The sequence below is a fragment of the Punica granatum genome, chromosome 2, assembly GCF_007655135.1.
Source record: "Punica granatum isolate Tunisia-2019 chromosome 2, ASM765513v2, whole genome shotgun sequence".
NCBI lineage: Eukaryota > Viridiplantae > Streptophyta > Magnoliopsida > Myrtales > Lythraceae > Punica > Punica granatum.
The window spans coordinates 7712478-7733447 of record NC_045128.1 but is presented as its reverse complement, the minus strand read 5'-3'; the positions used below and the strand labels follow the sequence as shown (position 1 = coordinate 7733447).

The window sequence follows — 20970 nt, the reverse complement described above, 5'->3', positions numbered from 1 at the left end:
TCTTCTCTCAATAGCATTCTACATCTCCTATGTAGCCTCATTACATCTCCTTTATGGCCTCCTATATTTCTTTCATTGTCATTTACATCACCATCATCTTCATTCTATCTCCTCCCCCAGAGCCATCACCTTCATCATTGACATCACCATCTTTGTGTTGCTGTTGTTGCTTTAGGCCCCTCCCCTACTTCTTGTTGTTGCGGGGCTGGTCCAGGCCTCTCTTTTTGCAGCTAAGTTGTTGTGTTGCTGTTGTCCAGTCCCTTCCGGGCCCCCCTAAGCTACCGCAATTGCTACTCGTGAGGATGAGAAAGAATAGGGGAAGGGAAGAGGAAGAACAGGGGACGAGGAAGAAGAGGGTAAGAGTTGAAGAAAAAAAGAAAATGAGCTGCTAATGGGATGGTTACACGTGGCAATTAATGACTAACTAGTCAAATTTAACGTCCACGTATGCAATTCACGGCGGAGAATGTACGGAAGGTGATGGCGTACCAGATTAGGGAAGGATTTGAAACATTGTGCATTTTTAGAAAAAATTTTAAAGTACATGCTAGATTATGAAATTTGTAAATATTACGTGGAGGATAACGACTAGTTGTAGCAAATGCAACGGCCACGTAGGCATTTGAAGTGGGGAGTTTGGATGGAAGGAGATGGCGTGTTAGATGAGGAAAGATTTTAAAACTTTGTGTTTTTCTATAAAATTAAGTTTGTCCTAGATTAGGGAATTTTTGAATATTATGTGCTTTTTTTAGTTTAAAAACTATATATATATATATATAGTCTCTTCCTTTGCTAGAAAAAAAATGTTCTCGCGCTTGAATATAAAAGACTATGATTATGCACGGGACAATTTGGTACCATGTTCGGCTTGAACCAAAATTGCCCCGAACTTTTGACATGGGAAGTTTTACGAACTGACGCTGGACTTATATTCAAATTAGGATAGTAAAATTGTTTCGTATTTCTCTACTTTAAGAAAAATTTAAATAACCGACGTGGATTGGTTCAAGTAGTTCGATATTTGTTCATTCAAGCAAAGTCTCGAGTTCGAGTTTTGTAAATGGAAAAAATTCACTCTGTGAGAGCTCTACCTCTTAGTGAGCCAACCCGACTCAACTAGATTAGTCGGGGCCCAATTAAGTTTCCGGATACCAGGATTTGTACCGGAAAAAATAAAATTTTAATTACAAAAAGGGAAGGAAAAAAAATTTCTAAGTCAATAGAATGATATTTCCACTAGGTTTTAACACGCATAACGCAACAGGGAACACAGTGGTCTTTAATTAAGTTAATACAAAAAAATCCTAAACCTAAAAAAATGAAGGAATCGCTCAAATATTACATATTAATCATAATTCGTTACAATATTTCCATTGTTTATTTAAATGACATGTTATTGTGGCATATATGTCTAAGAGTAACCTAAAAAATGGCATGTTGTTGTGGCATATATGTCTAAGAGTAACCTAAAAAAAGGCATGTTGTCGTGGCATGTATGTCAATAAAACGTAAATTCTATATAATCTTCTCCATTATATATATTTAATAATATCTGTCAAGAATGTTTAGTAGAAATCATTTTTGTGTGCAAAACACGTTATCTTTTTTTACTAGTAATAAAAACTAAATAGATTCAAATGTTTTTTTTCTTTTTATAAGTGTTGTTACAATACTTCATTAATCATCAAAAAATATTTATAACAGAAATCAAAGGATTCAAATATAAAAAAAAAACAAAATATAAAAATTGAAAAGGTTGAGAAATAAATAAAGACAAGGTCGGAATATTTTGACATTCCAATGACTTATTTATTATGAGTACTGCGGTACGGATTTTCCCGTAAAACAAATGTTAGTTAGACCAATAAAATGATTCTCCTACATAGAAATAGATAAAGACAAGGTCGGAAGGAATTTAGTACGTGCGGGACGAAGCTTAGCAAGGGAGCACACTACAAATGCAATTCATGCTCATTACATGAAAATTTTTGTACGACATATATTCATTCACTAAGGAGACAAAGTCTCCTTAAATTCTGTATCACAGAGCTGTTACAAAGATTCAATTGTTGAAGATAAATAAGAAAATATAAATTATAGAAAGGGCACGAAAAATATAAATGAACGCGTTAATGAGAGTCAACTAAGAACTTCTTGACTATGGTAGAGGATAGTATCACTGTCAAATTTCTTACAATGTGGTTTTGCATGACAAAAAGGGGCATCAAAAATCGCTTTCACTGCATCGGACCCCCATTCTGCAAATATTCAATTGTTTCATTTTGCGTGATAGCATTTAGTTGAATTTAGGCGTGATCCTCAGGCTCTTGTAATTCAGTCGCTAGCATCGCGGTTGGCCCTGGCAGCAGAGGACTCGGTTGAATGGAGAGGTTGTGAATCTAGTAAATTCAGCTCCTCCTCCTCTAGTGCTTGGGATCAACTAAGGCCTAAGGGGACTAAAGTGGACCGAAACAAAGGCATTTGGTTCCCGAAGAGCGTTCCTTGAGTTGCTTTCATCAGCTGGTTGGTATGGCAAGGCAAACTTGCGACCAAGGATAGACTTTTCAAATGGAAGATTATTCAAGATGCTGATTGTGAATACTGTGGTGCAGCTGAGGAGAGCATATAACTCATTTGTTCTTCACTTGTTCTGTCACTAAGGGAGTTTAGTTAAGTGTTTTAAGCAGATTAGAATTAAACAAAGAGGTGATCAACTGGGATTCTGAAGCTACGTGGTTGCTTTCTCTAAAAGGGCGAAACCTCGATACTGCCGTCATGAAGCTACTTCAGTCGGTCAATCAGGAGGGTTAGGAAAGCTCGTGTTTTTAAGAAGTCTGTAGTTCCTCTTAGGAATTTGGTTAGAATTATTGAGTTTTGTTAAGGAGAGGGTCTCTATTATTCCTAATGTAGATAGAAGGATAATTAGGTCAAACTTAGCTCCCTTGTTGGGACTAAATTAGTATTAGGGGTGTGCATGGATACCGGGTATACCCGGAACCGGTCGGAACCTACCCGTTATGGTAGGATCTGGGTAGCTCGTATTGAAAATATGGTAGGGTTCAGGTATTAAAATACTAAACCGGTAAAAATCGGTTTCGGTTCTTGCATATAAGATACACAGAGTTGGATTCGAAATCGATACCCGAACCCGGATTATAATTTCCTGAGCAAAAAAAAAAAATCCTAGTTCATTCATATAAAGATCACAATCCGACAGACCAACAATAAGTCATAAAAACACAAGACATCATTACAAATTATCGAAATTCAAGGTCAAAATCATAACTCAAACTCCCGAAATAAAATGTTCAGAACATAATTCATAACATAGAATGAACAACCATCATAGTAACACCACCAAAATCTACCTCAACCAAAAAAATTGATGAATATGTGCTCAGAGCAATCTCCCCAGTATAACGTCCGTCCAAGCTCAACAGAATCCATCAAATATACAAAGCTTATCTTTTTCCTTAAATTCTTATTAAGAAAAACACTGAAGTCGTAAAAAATGCAGCTTCCAAATCGGGTATACAAAATAGAAAAAACTAGAACGCAATGCGAACCATACATTGAACCTCAGCTCTTAGCATAAAATAGCAATTGCCCCATTCAATTAACTAGCGATAGGAACCACAAATGCAGCTCCCCCTTATATCAGAACTTGCTAAGAAATGAAACCAATTAACACTGAAACTTATGATCAGGGCACCGGTGCAGTAGTCACCTCATGAGAACGACTCAGTCCAAAAAAAAAAAGGGATGGAGTCGGGGGAAAAGGTACCACTCGAAGCTCGGATGGAGAAGGTAGCCGGTTGAAGACAGAACCTGGTTGAAGAAGGTACATGGTTGGAGGATTTAGGCCAAAGTCGTCAATTGAGAGAAAAGATGGGAAAGAGACTGGGGGACTGGAGTCTGGAAGAAACGGGGAAAAGCTGGTGAAGAAGAAAGGGGAAGAAAGGAAAAAAAAAAAGGGTCGGGCTCAAGAGGGCTTCAGCCCGACTCTGGGCTGGGCTTGGCCCGACTCTGGGCTGAATTCGGAATTGCAGAATCGGTTCGATTCTGTTATTCCGCAATCCTTTCCGATTCACCACCGATCCTAGGTTAGACTCATCCCATGGAATCGAAATCGGTTCCCTCTCTCCAAATCATAGAATTGTACGATTCTACGATTCGAATCACGATTCTGACAACCATGCAAAAAAATTTACAGGTTCTAGCAGGGTACCCGAAACTTATAGTATAATACAGGTTCCAAGTAGGTTCCGGTTTCAAGATTCAATATGGTAAGATCCGATTCCAAAATCTTAGAACCTATCTCTTACAAAAAAAGGTCCAGGTATCATGAAAAAAAACATGATACCCGGACCCACACACCCCTAGGTAGTAATATCTTCTTTTTTCTTTTTTTTTTGAATGCTATAGGCCAGGTTGTTGGCCTTCTGGATGAGTCATATAACTTGTAAATAATTTGTTATATGAATTAAAGGAACAACACTTATAAAAAAAAAAGAATTTATACGTGACCATATATTAGGCATATACTTAAAAATTGATTATTAGATATACACTACCAAATAATTAATTATTTTTATTCACCCAAAAGGAATTAAATATTTCTTTTTGGTAAGCAAGGAATTAAATATTTTTCCTTACTGATCATGTAGTAACCATTACGATTGAAAATTTTCCATCCTATAATCAAGCAAGTCTTCTCGTACTCCGTCGTAAATCTTATTGCATTCCGTCGTAATTTAATCTACAGAATTTATTAACAAAAAGAACAAAGACACAGAAGTGGAAACTTCGATTTTTACTTAATAAAAATGGACAGCTCAGTTGGCAGAAGATATTCCACGGAGAGAGATAGGAAGAAAATAAAATATTTGCTCCATATATGACATAGTATTTATTCTATCATACATATATATATATATATGTATATAGGAGTAAATTGACAAATTAGTCCTCCACATATGCATGTTACATCAAATCTGACCTCAAGAAATTTTTTACATCAAATTGAACCTTGAGAGGTTAAATGTACATCAAATATGACCTCAAGAAATTTTTAAAATCAAATTGAACCTTGAGAGATTAAATGTACATCAAATTGAACCTTTAGAGATTAAGTATACATCAAATCCGACCTCACGGAATTTTTTACATCAAATTAAACATTGAGAGATTAAGTGTACATCAAATTGAACATTGAGAGATTAAGTGTACATTAAATCTGACCTCAAGAATTTTTTTACATCAAATGGAACCTTGAGAGATTAAATGTACATCAAATCCGACCTTCCGTCAGAATGCCGTCCAAAAATGGATGGAAAAATCTGATTTGGCATTCAACAGCTAATGTGACATTGTTCGATTGTCTTCTTTCATTTTTTTTTATTATTCCCCGTTTCTGTATGGCTTAAAAAAAATATTTCCTACAATTCCCTTACTTTTCAGTCAGAGGACGGAAAATCTTTCTCCTCTCGATGCGTTCTCCTCAATCGCTGGTGCTCTCGACGTAGACTCGCCAGCCGCCGTAATCTCTCTATCACCCTCTTTCTCCTTGCCTTTAGCTCTCTACGCCGAGAGCACCAGCGATTGAGGAGGACGCGCCGGGAGGATGAAGTTTTTCCCGCCTCCGACTGAAAATCATAGGAACCGTAGGAAATATTTTTTGAAGTCAGACAGAAATGGGGAATAATAAAAAAAGGAAGAAAATAATTAAATAATGCCACATCATCTGTTGAATGCCATATCAGATTTTTCCATCCATTTTTTTACGGCATTCTGACGGAAGGTCGGATTTAATGTATACTTAATCTCTCAAGGTTCAATTTGATGTAAAAAATTTCTTGAGATCGAATTTGACGTACACTTAATTTCTCAAAGTTCAATTTGATGTATACTTAATCTCTCAAAGTTCAATATGATGTAAAAAATTTCTTGAGGTCGGATTTGATATACACTTAATCTCTCAAGGTTCAATTTGATGTACACTTAATCTCTCAAGGTTCAATTTAATATAACAAATTTCTTGAGGTCCGATTTGATGTAACATGCATATTTGGAGGACCAATTTGTCAATTTACTCTATATATAGCGCTGCATACACATACAATGGCCTAGAAAGCTTTCTTCATCTTGCGTTGTCAATGGCGATTCCGATAACTATATCCCATTGCCTCTTCCTTCTATTTTTCATTGCAAAGATCACCTCGTCATCATCATCGAGGATTCGGCCTAGTACTAATTCTCATGATACCCCCGTTGCTCTTAAGCCCCGAAAGCTTGCCATCAAGCTCATCCACCGTGATTCCATTTCATCCCCGTATTATAACCCTAGTGCATCCCCACTGGAACTCACCAGAAATGACATTGAGGCGTCGGTTGCACGAGCCCGGTATTACAACAAAAGAATCATGGCGAGGAGAAGCGGTGCCTATGTTACAAACGAGGATGCCGGTGCCCCTCTTGTCCCTGACTTTCTTGGTTTAGCGTTCCTTGCCAATATAACGATCGGGGAGCCAGCGAGCGAGCAACTTGTGATGGTCGACACCGCTAGCACGCTCTTGTGGATCCAATGTACACCGTGCTTGAAATGCCCAAGGCAAATCCCTCTGTTGTTTGAACCGCTTAAATCATCGACCTACTCTAATATCCCCTGCACCCCACCTGGGACCACAACATGTGCTGATGTTGGGGGTAAGTGCGACCCAACAAACGGCTGCTTGTTCAGTCTCTCGTACTTTGATGGGACAGAGGTGTCCGGGAACCTTGCCTCTGAGAAACTTGTCTTTGGGACATCAGATGATGGGAAAGTTACCATCACGATTAAGGTCTTCGGTTGCACCCATGAAAATAGGGCCCCGACGATTGATAACCAGCTAAGCGGGAACCTAGGCATAGGGTATGATAATATCTCTCTAACCAAACAACTCGGCGGCAAGTTCTCCATCTGCTTGGGCGACATTCACGACCCGAACTACCCACACAACAAGTTAAGCACCCTTCAAACTCCGTGGGAAGTGCTTCGTTTTTAACGTTATATGATTAATCTGACTGAGCAGACCTTTCATACAATTAACAATATGCTGCACTTTGCCTTGTTTAATAGGTTGATCTTCGGTGAAGGAGCGGTGTTTGAGGGTGATGTGACGCCCATTGTAAGTACACAAGACGGATTCTACTATGTGACATTGGAGGGTATCAGTGTTGGGGAAGAGAAGCTAAACATCGACCCCAACGTGTTTAAACTGAGTTCCTCAGGCCAGGGCGGGACCATCCTCGACACAGGTACCACGATGATGACGATGAACAGAGGTGGGTACGACCCATTGCAAAATAAAGTTCAGAGCATACTCAATGGGTCGCTGCAGAGGACCGACTTCAGTATAGGAGGCATACCGATGTTGTGCTACAATGGAGAAGTGGACCGGGACCTTTCAAGCTTCCCAGCGGTCTCCTTACACCTCGCTGGTGGGGCTGACATTGTGCTCGATACACATAGCATGTTCCGACAAGTAAACGGAGTTGCCCTGTGCATGGCGGTTGCTCCAGCAGACAACGTGGAGGGCATGACGATAATAGGAGCCTTCGCACAACAGTCTTACAATGTGGGTTACGACGTTGCTGCCGGGAAAGTTTACGTCCAGAGGATTGACTGCGAACTTCTTGAAAGTTAATAATTATGGTTTGTTCGGGAGAAGAATAGGTTTAGGGACATTTGGAAGTTGCCATCTTTCCTTCTCCCTTGGGCACAGATTAGTGATCCCCTTCAATTATTGGACCTTATAATCAATTACTGATAATCAGCTTGTCTATGTCTCATGCTTCTTTTCAATATAATTTTGTGATAGTTAAGGTGTCACACACCCTGACTATAATTCTAAGGGAAATATGTTTTCAACTTTTATATCCATACAATGAATCAAAAGATTAAGAGAGTGATTTGGGCGATTTATCCTAGCTAATAGTGCTGTTTAATGGTTTAATTTAAAGCAATCAGTATTTGACAAGAAATTCTGAAAACCGTTTCTTCTTATTATATATTTTTAGTATTAATTAATTATCTATTTTAATTTACGGAGCTTCTTGTAAAATAAAAAATTGCTCCCCAAGAGTAGCACCAAAAAAAACCATAAAAATTAAATTTATTTTGGAAATGTTTCAATCGAATCTCTTGCAATACCTAAGTTTTCAGAATAATGATCTCTTACATTAGCACACACAGCTCAACGTCTGATTCCTCCTAAGCCATATTGCGACTTTGTTCGAGATTCCGATGCGGACATCACAAATTGAAGCATGCAACTGTTAACTCTAGAAAGAGATAGATTAAGTCAATTTCACCTTATTATTCATTAAATTACTCGCAATCACTGAACCTGTTTTAGCAGGTTTTGGAAAGAGTAAGTTGATCGGCATGTGCGCAAGAGATATATCCTGATATTCAATGGAGCAAACTGACCAATCTATTGAGCAATTGTAGTATAAAATTATATGAGTGGTTTTAAACTATACCTATATTTATAGGTAAATTGCTGCGGATAAAGGAAGAACAAGCTAATTAAAGAACAAGCCTGGCACATATATATAATTGTATAGGATAAGTAACAGCTAATATTTATGAGGAAATATCTACTCCATGATTTTGCCTAGAAAAGAAGCAAAATCAACTCTGAAGAAGCTCGCAATTTATCCTCTGGACATACATTTTGCCGCCATCAATATCGTAACCCACATTATATGACTGTAATGCCAGGTTCCCAATTATACTAACGTTCGACATTTTGTCATTTGAAGGTTCGATTGCCATGCAGAATGTATCCAATTCCATTTGCCTGAACATGCTGGATGTATCGAGCACGATATCTGCTCCTTGGGCTAAGTGAAAAGAAACTGCTGGAAACCCAGTGAGTTCCCGGTCAACTTGCCCCTTGTAGCACAGCAACCCTGGTTCCTGGCTGTAAGTGATCCTTTGTAAGGACGGGTCGAGCAGGCTCTGAACTTCCTCGCGCAACGGTTCATAACCTCCCTTGGCCAAAACCGAGTAGGTCGATCCAGTGTCGATGACAACCCCGCCATCACCCAAAGTCTGGCTCTTAAAAATGGATGGATCTATGTTCAATTTCTCGTCCCCGACACTGATCCCCTCCATACTTACAGAGTAAAGCCGACCAGACGTGTCCAAGGGTGTCACATCACCTTCAAGGACCGCTCCTTCACCAAAGACTAGCATGCTGTGCTCATATTTGGGGTCATGTATGTCACCGAAGCAGTGGGAGAGTTTGCCGCCAAGCTGTCTTACTCGGGAAAACCTAAAAAGACCTAGTCCAAGCAGTCCGCTCTCTTGAGAATTGCTCAGCCCCGAAATTGTATTAGCGCAACCAAAGACATGGATGGGTACCGGGAGTTTTCCACCGTCAGTCGTTTCAAACTGTAGTTGCTCCGACGCGATGTTGCCCAACGCACTGGTCCGGTCAAAGTATGTGATAATAAATGTACACTTGCCCTGCGAACACTATCCAGATGTATTGCCACAGATTTGGGACCCTGCCGTGCATGGGATATCAACATAGGTCGACGATTTTGATGGATCGAACAGCGGGACGACCTGTCTTGAGCATCCCCGGCATGATGCACACTGGACCCACGAGAGGCTGCTGCCCGTGTCGACAATCAAAAGCTGTGGGATCGGGGGCTGCCCAATTGACATACTGGCGAGAAACGTTACTCCAGCATCGCTTGCAACGAGACCAAGTGTCATGTCACTGCTATCGAGAAGACCAACATTCTCTCTCAAGGCAGTCATGCGGTACTGATAGTATCGCATATGTTCACGTGACTGATTGAGCGCTTCTTGGTTGAGCTCCTAGACAGTGGCGTTGGGATTGTAGTATGGGGAGACAATGGAATTCCGATGAATCAGCTTGGCGATGAGTCTTCGAGGCTTGGGGGTGGTGGAGGCATTAGTCGGATTAATTGAGGACAATGTGATGATTTGAGCAATTGAAAGTAGCATGAAGAGGCTTCGGGGCCAAGTTGTTGTAGTGACCATGGCTAGAAAACAATACTACTGAATTTGAAATACAATTGTCCTTCTCAATGATTGAGAAGAAGCATACAGATATATACAAGCAGGATCAGATATATAATATAGATCTTTTTCCATAACTGGGATCATTGTTGGGAAAAGTATGGGAAATTTCAAATCATAGAAGTATTGCTTTTTGTTTTTTTTTTTCTTTTTGGGCCCAAACGAAAGAATTCAAAGGCAGAGATAAAAGGGGAAAGAAAATTTGAAAAAGGAAGTTGATCCCCTTAAAATTCCTAGAATTTTTGGAATTGACCTTTTCTTGTACCGACTTATCCCCAAAAAAGAAAAAAAAAAAACTTTTCCTTCCACCGATGAGGGAAAAAATACGGTCAACAAAAAAAGTAGTGGCATCCACAAGTAAATTCTCATTGACCAGTCTTGGGGGTTGGTTGGGGGGGCTAGGGGAAGGAATTGCCCTACAGCATATAAGCATTAAGGGGAAGATGTGCAATCCACTGTGAGGCAATCACTAGGAAAGAAGAGCCATATGTGAGCACCTACAGTTTTGGTAGGAATACGGTATCCTAACAAACTTTTGCTCCTTTTGAGCTGAGTAACAACTCTGCACCTAAAATTTATATGTTTCAAGTGCAATAATGATTCGAGACTTCTATCGATGATTAGAGTCTTTCACGATGTGCATACATGTAAGATGATCATTCATGGTGCAGGTCCTTCGCTTGTATTTTTAGAACGAGAGAGATCCACGCACAATAAGTAACTCAAAAAAGTGAGCATTGACAATTTTGCGAAGATGTGATGAAGTTGTGGTTGAACTTTTATTAGGGTGTAGCCGAATGGCGTGCAAAGCACTTTCTGTTTTACGTGTCGAAATTCGAAGAACAGAAGAGTAAGCAATGAGATGGGTTGAACTTAGGGATGTCGAATATGATGGAACTGCGGTTTGCCTTTTCTGCGCTGCAGATATGATATCTATAAGGAAGGATAGTCGTAGATAACAAGTCATTAATTGTATATAATCAATTTGATACACTTTCCATACTGGTATTCATAATCTTGTACACAATTATAGTATAAATATCAGTACACAACATATGAACAGTAGGTTGGATTTCTCCCAAACATTATAAATCTCTTTATGGTATCAGAGCCCTAGATCGAGCATTATCAATTTTCTTCTTTCTCATCCTTCAATCTTCTTTCTTTCAATTCTCAATCAGAGACCATCATTTTCAATGGCTGATTCAATCCCTGCCTTAACCAATTCTACCTCTGGAACAATCAATTCCAGTCAACCTCAATCTCTACCTGCAATAGTTTACACCGAAATAATCAATCCTAATTAGCTCCCACCTCTACCTGCAACAGTCCCCACCATACCGGTTAAGCTAAATGGCAGTAATTATTTTCTGGTAGGGCATTATCAGTGCACTACTAGAAACTTACAATCTACTTGGCTATGTCAAAGGGGATATTCCTGCTCCAGAGAAAACAATTTCAAGGGATGGTATCATTGTTCCAAATCCAGCTTTTAGGCAGTGGGTAATGAGAGACAAATTTGCTCTTACCTGTATTATGCTTGCTGTGACAGAAGAGATTGGCTGCAATATCGTCGGTCTGAAGACTTCCCGTGAAGCATGGACCGCACTCAAGACTATGTTTCTTGCACAAACAGCAGCTCAGATTGATTTTCTTGAACAGCAATGGCGCGACCTGCGAAAAGAAGGCAAGACAGTACTAAAATACACCAATTCAGTGCGACAATTAGCAACAAGATTTGCTCAGATTGGAAAACCAAATTCATCTGAGCAAATTAATTGAGCCATTGTAACAGGTCTCAGGTTAGACTAGGATCCGCTAGTTCTCGGATTCTCTCCGTCTCTCATTACCATGACAACCGATGAACTTTCTAATCTCCTCCTTCACAATGAGTCTTGACGCCTTTTTGCCTCCACTGTAACACAATCGGCCATGGCACCGATCTCAGGACTTCTCGGACCACCGCCTGTCGAAGTGCATTACTCCGACAGAAATGGAGGAAAGGGACGTGGTAATTTCAAGGGTGGAAAGAACAAGAACAATGGAGGAAAAGGGAAGAACAAGGGAGGCGGAAACCCTAATTTTGGAGGACTAAATTTTGTCAATGGGGGAAACCCTAGTTTTGCAAGAAATGGAGGAGGAGGAGGACGCAGATGGCAATCAGGTCAGACCTGGCAATCGGGTCAATTTCATAACCTAGCTCGCAACCCGGCCTAGTATTCGTACTTCTCAAGCCCACCGGTTATTGGGCAGAACATCCAACCCGGCCCATCTCTTCATGGGCCTCCATATAGCACCGGGCCAGCCACCGGGCCTTCAGTTGCTCCTATTAATAATCTGATTTGTCAGATTTGTAACCATGTTGGACATTCTGCTCTTTTTTGTCAGACTCGTAATGGGCAGGCTCATTTTGCCCAAGCTTCTTCTACAGGAATCCATGATCTCAATTGGTATGTTGACTCAGGAGCCACTCATCACATCAGCATTGACCTGGCAAATCTGCATGTTCAGGATGATTATCCAACATCGAGCCAGCTATTCTTAGGAGATGGTAAATCTATACCCATAGTAACCACGGGTTCTTCTTATTTTCCATCCTATATTCGTCCTTACACATGAAAAATATTCTTCACTGTCCTAAAATTTCTAAAAATTTACTCTCCATTTCTAAATTCACTCGAGACAATATTTGCTTCTTTGAACTTCATCTTGATTTCTTTGTTGTAAAGGACCTTCGCACTCACCAAGAGCTAATGAGGGACCAATTAAAGATGGCATATACTGTTTCCAACTGGAAAACAGATGTACCCGTGTTCCACATGCTCTCCTTACTACCTCTAAGTCTGCTACATTGTGGCATCAACATCTTGGACATCCTTCTTTTCCTATTGTTCGTCGTACTTTACCTGCGTCTGTTTCATTGAATAATGATGATAGTGGTCATATATGTTTCGCTTGTCAACAAGGGAAAATTGTGAGCCGCTCTTTTCCATTTACTCATAATAAAAGCAATGTCTTTCTTGAACTCATTCATACTGATATCTGGGGGCCTGCACCTATTACTTCTCATACTAGATATCAATATTATATTCACTTTCTTGATGACTACAGCAAATTCTCATGGCTCTATATGATGAAATCTCGCTCCGAAGCCCTGTCTATCTTTCGTGCATTTCGCTTACAAGTCGAAAATCTATTTGATCGCAAAATCAAATTCCTACAGTCTGATGGAGCTAAGGAATTTCTCTCTCACGCCTTTCAAGCTGAACTTCAGAACAATGGCATATTCCATCATATCTCGTGTCCCCACGTCCCTCAGCAAAATAGCTTTGTAGAACGTAAGCATCGACACATTGTTGAAATGGGACTTACCTTGCTCTTCCATGCCTCTTTACCTCCAAAATTCTAGAATTATGCCTTTGAAACTGCAGTTTATCTCATTAATCGTCTTCCTGTTAAATCACTTAAGTTTAAGTCTCCATTTGAGCTTGTCTATGCACGACCTCCTAATTACTCTACCTTGAAGGTTTTCGGGTGTCTTTGCTTTCCTTACCTACGTCCCTATATTCGTCATAAATTAGAGCCTCGGTCTGTCCCTTGTGTTTTCCTTGGTTATCCCACTCATTATCAGGGATATCAATGTCTAGATCCAGTATTTGGTCGTATGTTTATATCCTCCCAGGTGATTTTTGATGAGCAGTCCTTCCCATATTGTTCTGAATCATCTGTCCCGGCGGGTTGCAGACAGATTCCTCTTTCACCCGTACATGCTCCAGGTACGCCATTATTATCCCCAAATAATACCTCTTCTACAAACACATCTTTATCTCACATTCCTCTTCTAGTGTTTCTCGTACCTATGTCCACTAACAATAAATGTGATCCTCCTTGAAATACTGGCTCTCCTGAACTTGCAGATTCTCCTGGACACGATGGTGGTGTTACATCTCCAGCTTCTCGAGTCGTCAGTCAGTCTGATGATTCTACGAACTCTGCACAGATTACTCAGGCTAATAATCCTGCTCCTCAGAGGACTCATTCTATGGTAACTACGTCTCGTGATGGGACTCTTCCTGCTCATCGTTTTGTCATATCTCGGCATCCAGCTGCCTTCTCTGTTTCTGCTGATCTACAGGAACCCCGTACCTTCTCTAAAGCACAAAAGGACCCACATTGGAGAGCTGCTATGGAAGAGGAGTTCCAAGTTCTTATTAATAATCATACATGGGATCTAGTTCCTGCTCCTCCTTCGAGAAATATCATTGGCTGTAAATGGGTTTACAGGATCAAATAGAAGGCTGATGGCACAATTTATAGGTATAAAGCTCGTCTTGTTGCCAAGGGTTTTAGTCAGCGGGAAGGTATTGATTATGAAGAGACCTTTAGCCCTGTCATCAAGCTGGTTACCATTAGAGCTTTTCTTTTTATAGCTATCTCTCTTTGGTGGCCTATTAGACAGTTGGATGTGAAGAATAATTTTCTCCATGGTCATCTTAGTGAGTAAGTTTATATGAGTCAGCCTCCTGGATTTGTCGACCCTCTCCGTTCGGACCATGTCTGTCGCTTGAGACTCTCTCTCTAGGGGCGAAGCCAGAATTTTATTCAGGGGGGCAAACTGATACTTTTGAGGTAAAATTTCAAAAATTTAAAGTTCAGGGGGGGGGGCAAAATACAAATTTCACATAGAAAAATTCATACTTTTGGGGTAAAATTGAAAAAAAATAAATGTTTAGGGGGGGCAATTGCCCCCCATGCTAACACACTGGCTTCACCCCTAGCTCTCTCTATGGTCTCAAGCAAGCTTCCCGGGCTTGGTTCCAACGTTTGAGTAATTTTCTTCTAAACTTGGGATTTATTGGCTCCATTGCAGACTCGTCCCTATTCATCTTACGAAGCAAGACTTACACTATTCTCATTCTTGTGTATGTTGACGACATTATTCTCACGGGAACTCCGGGAGCTCCTTTTGATTCACTAATGACTGCTCTTCATCGGGAATTTGCAATGAAGGACTTAGGACGGCTCAACTATTTTCTTGGTATGGAGGCTACGTTTGACAAGACAGGGCTACATCTCACTCAGGCAAAATATATTTATGATATTCTTTTGCGGAGTTCCATGCTGGATTGCAAGCCCATTAGTTCGCCTGTTGCCTCGGGTGCTTGTCTTTCTATCCATGATGGTGACACTTTTGAGGATCCTTCTCTATATCGGAGTGTTGTTGGGAGTCTTCAATATTTGACTCTCACGAGACCAGACATTGCATTTGCTATCAACCAAGTATGTCAATTCTTGCATACACCTACTACGGTTCACTGGGCGACGATAAAGCGCATTCTTCGGTATCTCAAGGGTACTATTACTTATGGACTTCTTTTTAAACCGGGCTCCATATCTTCCCTGCATGGCTTCTCTGATGTAGATTGGGCTAGCAATCCCGATGATCGTCGCTCTGTTAGTGGTTTCGCAATTTTTTTGGTCCCAATCCGATTTCTTGGAGCTCCAAGAAGCAGCGAACTGTAGCCCGCTCCAGCACCGAGTCGGAGTATAAGAGTCTGGCTAATGCCACTATCGAAGTTATATGGATTCAATCCTTACTTTTGGAATTGGGAGTTCGTTTATCTAGTTCACCAATTCTATGGTGCCACAATATCTCAGCTATCTACCTCACAGCAAATCCTGTATTTCACGCTCGGACCAAACATATTGAAATCGATTTTCATTTTGTATGCGAGCGTGTAACTCACAGGCAGCTGCTCATCTGCTTCATCAGCACAGATGATCAACTTGCTGACGGTCTTACCAAAGGACTTACTAGTTCTCGCTTCTCGGCACTTAGGTCCAAGCTCAACGTTGCTCCATCCCCGTTGCGCTTGCGGGGGAGTATAAGGAAGGATAGTCGTAGATAACAAGTCATTAATTGTGTATAATCAATTTGATACACTTTCCATACTTGTATTCATAATCTTGTACATAATTACAGTATAAATATCAGTACACAACCTATGAACAGTAGGTTGGATTTCTCCCAAACATTCTAAATCTCTTTAATATCATTGTCGAAGGTTTAGTTTGAGTCGGTCTTCAAAAGGAAGTTAGGTTTAAAACCGCGCAAAGGTTGCCGAAGAGCTAATCATGGAGATAAGTTTCCGAGGTCTAACAACATGTGCAACAATCAAGTGACTAGGTAACTGAATATTTATTCAGACTTGTCATGGCAAAAAAAGAAACATGTGTAGAATCTACTTTAAAATTCGGCATGCCCCTGCTTCTGCCTACCGGCATTGCCTCTTGCTGTAGCCACTCCCTCTGGCGACATCACTGATGTCCAACCTGATTTGCTATGTCACAGTTTAAGCCAGATGTAGGGCCCAAGTTGTCCAGCACAAGTAGCCATGTACAAGTTAAAATTGATGTATCATCTTGGGGTTGGCCTACTGACCGATTGAAAGCAAACTCTGACTCGCCTGAGATAAGTCAGAATTGCGTTCAGCTTCCTGATCCGAGTGAAAGCAACTGCGGCAAGGCTGGACCACCCAAGGCAATAACATCTCCAATAAACTAGTTTAATCCTGTATTATATCAAGAAAGAGAATGATCCACCGAAGTCTCGAGTTTTGATCGCAAATCGTGTCCAGGAACTTATAAATAACAGGATCTTGGAAAGTCCTAATTCTCAAGAAACTGCGTGAGCTATGAAAAGAGAAAGATAGGTACTAGCTGGGCTATCTATAGATATTAACCAAGTGCGTGATTCTTTCGACAACTTCAGTATCTGAAAATGATCCATAAAATGAACTATGGTAAAGTCAGTATCTGAAAGAGACCCATAAGACGAGCTAAGGTAAAGAGATTAACAAAGACAGGTATCGAACTTGAGACTTATCTTCATGCAGAACAACTCTTGGCACAGCAGCTTAGCCCCGTATGGCGCATTCACCTTCACGATATCATCAGATGATTTACAAAATCTACAGTACAGTCCCCTGATCTTCCGACCGGTAGGAATAGAAAGAGCCCTCTGGATCACGTTCTCGATGTTCTTGCACTTCTGGCAGATGTGCATCTGGGACAGATTGCTAAGAGTGAAGAGCTTCTCATGGAGGTTTGCTGATGCCCCATGGGCGATCAGGCAGTCCCTCTCCATCTCCCCGAACCTGACCCCACCGAAGTGTTTCCTATCGAACACAGGCTGTCCGGTCAGAGGGTGAACGGGGCCCGTGCTCCGGAACTTCAGTTTGTCTTCGGCCATGTGGACCAGACATTGGTAGAATGTTTGGCCAACTAAGATGAGCAACTCCACTGCCTTGCCTGTCTTGCCATCATACACCCTCTCATTTCCCCATTTCATGTACCCAACTCTGCATAAAAGTTTTGTCCAAGTGAAAGAGAGTCCCCAAATGAAGTAATCCAATGTAGTTATGTTATTTTCAATGCAATGCAACTGGATTAAACTCGTAGAAACCTGAGAAGTTGATCGGCAATGTTGTCAATGGAGGGAGCGGAGAAAGGGGTGGCATATTTCACAGGCCTACCGCACGCAATACCCTTTTTCTAGGGGCTGCTTCTAGAATCTAACCGGGCGTTTGCCTCAAATGGAAGCTGTGTGGGTTTATGACAACATCAGGAACAATTCCTTGCCTTGTGAAAACAAAATTCTCCCATGACTCGAGGAAACAGAGCACACCCTTCTTCCCATGCATGCTCACAAACTTGTCCCCAACACATGGTGATCGAACATAACGAAAAGAATCACAGCAGTATGACATTATGTGATCAACTATTAAATATAATGACCAAATACAAGAGACATGCTTTGAACCAAAAACTTCAACCCGGAAGAAATGATTCCCTTTCAAAGAGAAATAGCAACGAAATTTATCCTTTCATCATCAGCTGGGAGACTACTTTCTGGACCATGGCTCAGTATGGTTAAATTTTACACTGTGATCCGCCCCAGACTGGGCACACCTCCCGATGATGATATCCACTCTGCAAGTTTGATCCAACAAAGGGGGGGCCATCATCATCGAGACCGTCCACCCTCCCAACTTGACTCTATAGCTTTCCAAAATTAACAAACAATCAGGTTTCTTGTACTTCAGTCTAGACTCCTTGTTGTCGGCATCAGCCTCGTAGCTCCTGATGTGCTCCGATTGGAACATTCCACGCTCTAGCAAAGCTCAGTTCATCACCAAGGAGTCCTCTCGGTCATACTTGATATGAGCATTAACTACCACAATAGCATTGTGCCTATTGAAGTAATCAGGCTTAAAGGCTGTCCCATTACGACCAAGTAAAAGTTCTGGTTTCCAAAACAGTCAGAAATAACTGTCCGGAAGAGTGGCCTCTGTGGATAGTATAACTGGTGAGAAAGTGTGTCAACCCTAATGTTAGGATTCGTAGTTAAGAACCCAATGCCCTGCTCTTCATACGGAACTCGCTTTGCATGATCATGATTAGCAAATGGAATAATCCTGCAGCTCAGCCCTAACGAAAAGGACATGTTGAGCTCATAATGACTGTACTTCACGGGTTCCTTCGACTCTTCTTCCCTCAAAATGTGTTCAATGCCCCATGCTGTGCAACGGTCTTCCTCTTCTTCTGCACCAATAAACTCAACAATTCCCTTATACAGCAGATCCTGGAAAGTGACACTACTCCCTTTTAGCAATGCTATTTTTTTCAAATTCTCATCGACCAGGAGGGGACGAAGAACCCTTCCAGTGTCCGAATACTGATGTACTTCTCCATGGTGTTCATCTGTTTTGATCTCCACCTACAAGCAGAATACTTTTTGATAGAGTAGAAACATATAGAGCTTAAAGAGAATTATGTGTTGCAAATAGAGTCGATGACCTCTGGGGGAATCTCCTTGAGCAGCCGCTTGTTTCTGAGCTTGGTGATAAACGAAAGAGAGTCCTCACAGACGCCAATCCAGTCTCTATTCAGGAACACTTCGGCTTTGCCATGCAGTGAAGTCAAAGTATCATCGACAACTATCTACATTCCCCAATTAAGCAACTCGTGAAGAGGTTCTGATATATTAATGCTCACAAGCTCCATCGCGGCCAAATTCTTCACGAGCCCCCAGTTCTCACCGTCTGGTGAGAGAGGAAGCAAGCCTTGCCCTAATGCGAAGGGTGGCTGTTGCCAGAATTTAGAGCACAATCACTCTTTACAAAAAACCAGGTTGGAACTAATAGTAAGGCTAGTCTCTAACATTTTGAATGGGGATGAAAGCATCCTAATATGTATAGCATTGATTTTAGTGTAGAAATTTAGTACTTACCATCCATGATTGAAGCTCCTATGGAATTACATGCAGGGTTAACATTACGCTTGCTCACAAGATAAATGGGTTTCCAGCTGACCATCTTGGGCATGGAGTAAACAAGTTATAGAGCATGAAATGAACAAGTTATAGGTACTATGCTGGATAGTTACGGATATCGTGCATCTTTAACTTTCCCCGTATACTTAATCTAATGACGCACTTTTCTCATATCTGAAATAGTCTGCAATGGATTTTGCCTTCTCAGGGTTGCCACAAAGAGCCCGAGATATGTTCTGCTCTGTAAGGACGTGACCAAGCTCCAATCGAGAAAGCCCCTTTGAGACCATTTGTGATAAGGGAAGAATGCAGATAGGTTTCAATAGCGCGGAGATTGCGATCTCCATACAGGTCTTTCTGAATCTCCCTCTTCATTTGCCTCTGAACACTGAGAACAGCAGCCTGAGCTCTCTCTTTATAAGCACCCCAGCCATGTCCAACTTCTTGTTTTTGAAATCGTCTTTGCTGTCACATTTCTGTCTGCCAGTATAGGTCTCTAAGAGACACTTCACCATGTAGGCAAAAAACCGAGCCTTCACCTTGTTCCCCACTCTAGGTCCACCTAGAGTGAGGAACGAATAGCTGTTGAAGCATTCATCAATTGATTCCATAGGCGGGGACTTGCAACTCCCTGACACTTCGAACCTGAGACATTACTTAAGGGGCCAGGGGTTTCCTTTTTCTTTTTTGATTTAATTTATTTTGATTTATTTATTTAAAATTTATTTTTATATTGTTTATATATTCTTAATTTACGGCCAATAAAAAATTGCCACGTGAAAAATATGAACAGCTTGAAGTCCACATGAGCAGCTTCGTAACGACCAATTATGGAATAGACTAAAAGTGTGCAATGGGCCAAACATAGATGATTGATTTGGCATTTTGAAACTTATAAGACCTATATTGATTGAAAGGATCAAAATTAATTGGACGACGAATTTATAAGACAAAAATTGTAATTTTCCTATTTAAAAACATATGAGTCTATGGCGAGAGATTATTTGGTGTTCCTACCTCGCTACATGGCATGAAGAAGAACCAATTAAATTGCAACAAACTAAATAATGAGTAATAATTACTCGATTAATTGTGGTAAGTCTTCTTAATTGAAGCAATTTTATTGGTTCTTCCTCACCACATCATCTATGACTAAGCTAGAGATTGATATAAAGGGGAGTCACGTCGCCTTTAAGGATCACTCCTTCACCAAAGACTAGCATGTTGTGCTTGTATCTCGGGTCTTGTATGTCACCATATCAGTAGGAAAATTTGTGGCCGAACTGTTTCCGCAGACAAAACTTAGCAAGACCTAGCTCAAGCACCCGGCTCTATGGGAAATCAGTCGGCTTGGTATTGATATTAGCACAACTGAAGGCATGGATGGGTATTGGGACCCTGTCCCCGTCAGTCATGTCAAATAGTTGCTGCTCAGAGGCGATCTTGCCCAACACGGATGGTCCCATCAAAGTACGCGGGATCGAATGCGCATTTGCCTCGCAAACACTCCCTGGATGGATTGAAACAGATTTTGGAC

At 40.9% G+C, this 20970-nt stretch overlaps 3 protein-coding genes and 1 pseudogene across 3 annotated transcripts; 1 reads left to right on the top strand and 3 right to left on the bottom strand.

Moving 5' to 3' along the window:
- Positions 1–6149: 6149 nt before the first annotated feature.
- LOC116193602 (aspartic proteinase CDR1-like) lies at positions 6150–7875 on the top strand. Its single transcript, XM_031522341.1, has 2 exons — positions 6150–6910; positions 7118–7875. The coding sequence occupies exons 1-2, from the start codon at positions 6156–6158 to the stop codon at positions 7683–7685; spliced, it is 1323 nt and encodes a 440-aa protein (XP_031378201.1). The 5' UTR covers positions 6150–6155; the 3' UTR covers positions 7686–7875.
- A 694-nt stretch (positions 7876–8569) lies between these two features.
- On the bottom strand, positions 8570–9507 carry LOC116197523 (aspartyl protease UND-like). The gene has a single exon (XM_031527691.1). It carries the CDS (start codon positions 9239–9241, stop codon positions 8675–8677), a length of 567 nt encoding a protein of 188 aa, XP_031383551.1. The 5' UTR covers positions 9242–9507; the 3' UTR covers positions 8570–8674.
- Positions 9508–9523: 16 nt separating this feature from the next.
- Positions 9524–9835, bottom strand: LOC116193601 (aspartic proteinase CDR1-like). Its single transcript, XM_031522340.1, has one exon. It carries the CDS (start codon positions 9833–9835, stop codon positions 9524–9526), a length of 312 nt encoding a protein of 103 aa, XP_031378200.1.
- Positions 9836–16952: 7117 nt separating this feature from the next.
- LOC116193600 lies at positions 16953–20899 on the bottom strand (annotated as a pseudogene).
- Between the last annotated feature and the right edge of the window lie 71 nt (positions 20900–20970).

Bases quoted from the DNA above. Each gene is read 5' to 3' on its own strand.
- LOC116193602 (XM_031522341.1), top strand. From the start codon at position 6,156: ATGGCGATTCCGATAACTATATCCCATTGCCTCTTCCTTCTATTTTTC. The intron at 6,911-7,117 runs GTATGATAATAT...CTTGTTTAATAG, and splicing joins AGCGGGAACCTAGGCATAGG to GTTGATCTTCGGTGAAGGAG.
- LOC116197523 (XM_031527691.1), bottom strand. From the start codon at position 9,241: ATGCTAGTCTTTGGTGAAGGAGCGGTCCTTGAAGGTGATGTGACACCC.
- LOC116193601 (XM_031522340.1), bottom strand. From the start codon at position 9,835: ATGCGATACTATCAGTACCGCATGACTGCCTTGAGAGAGAATGTTGGT.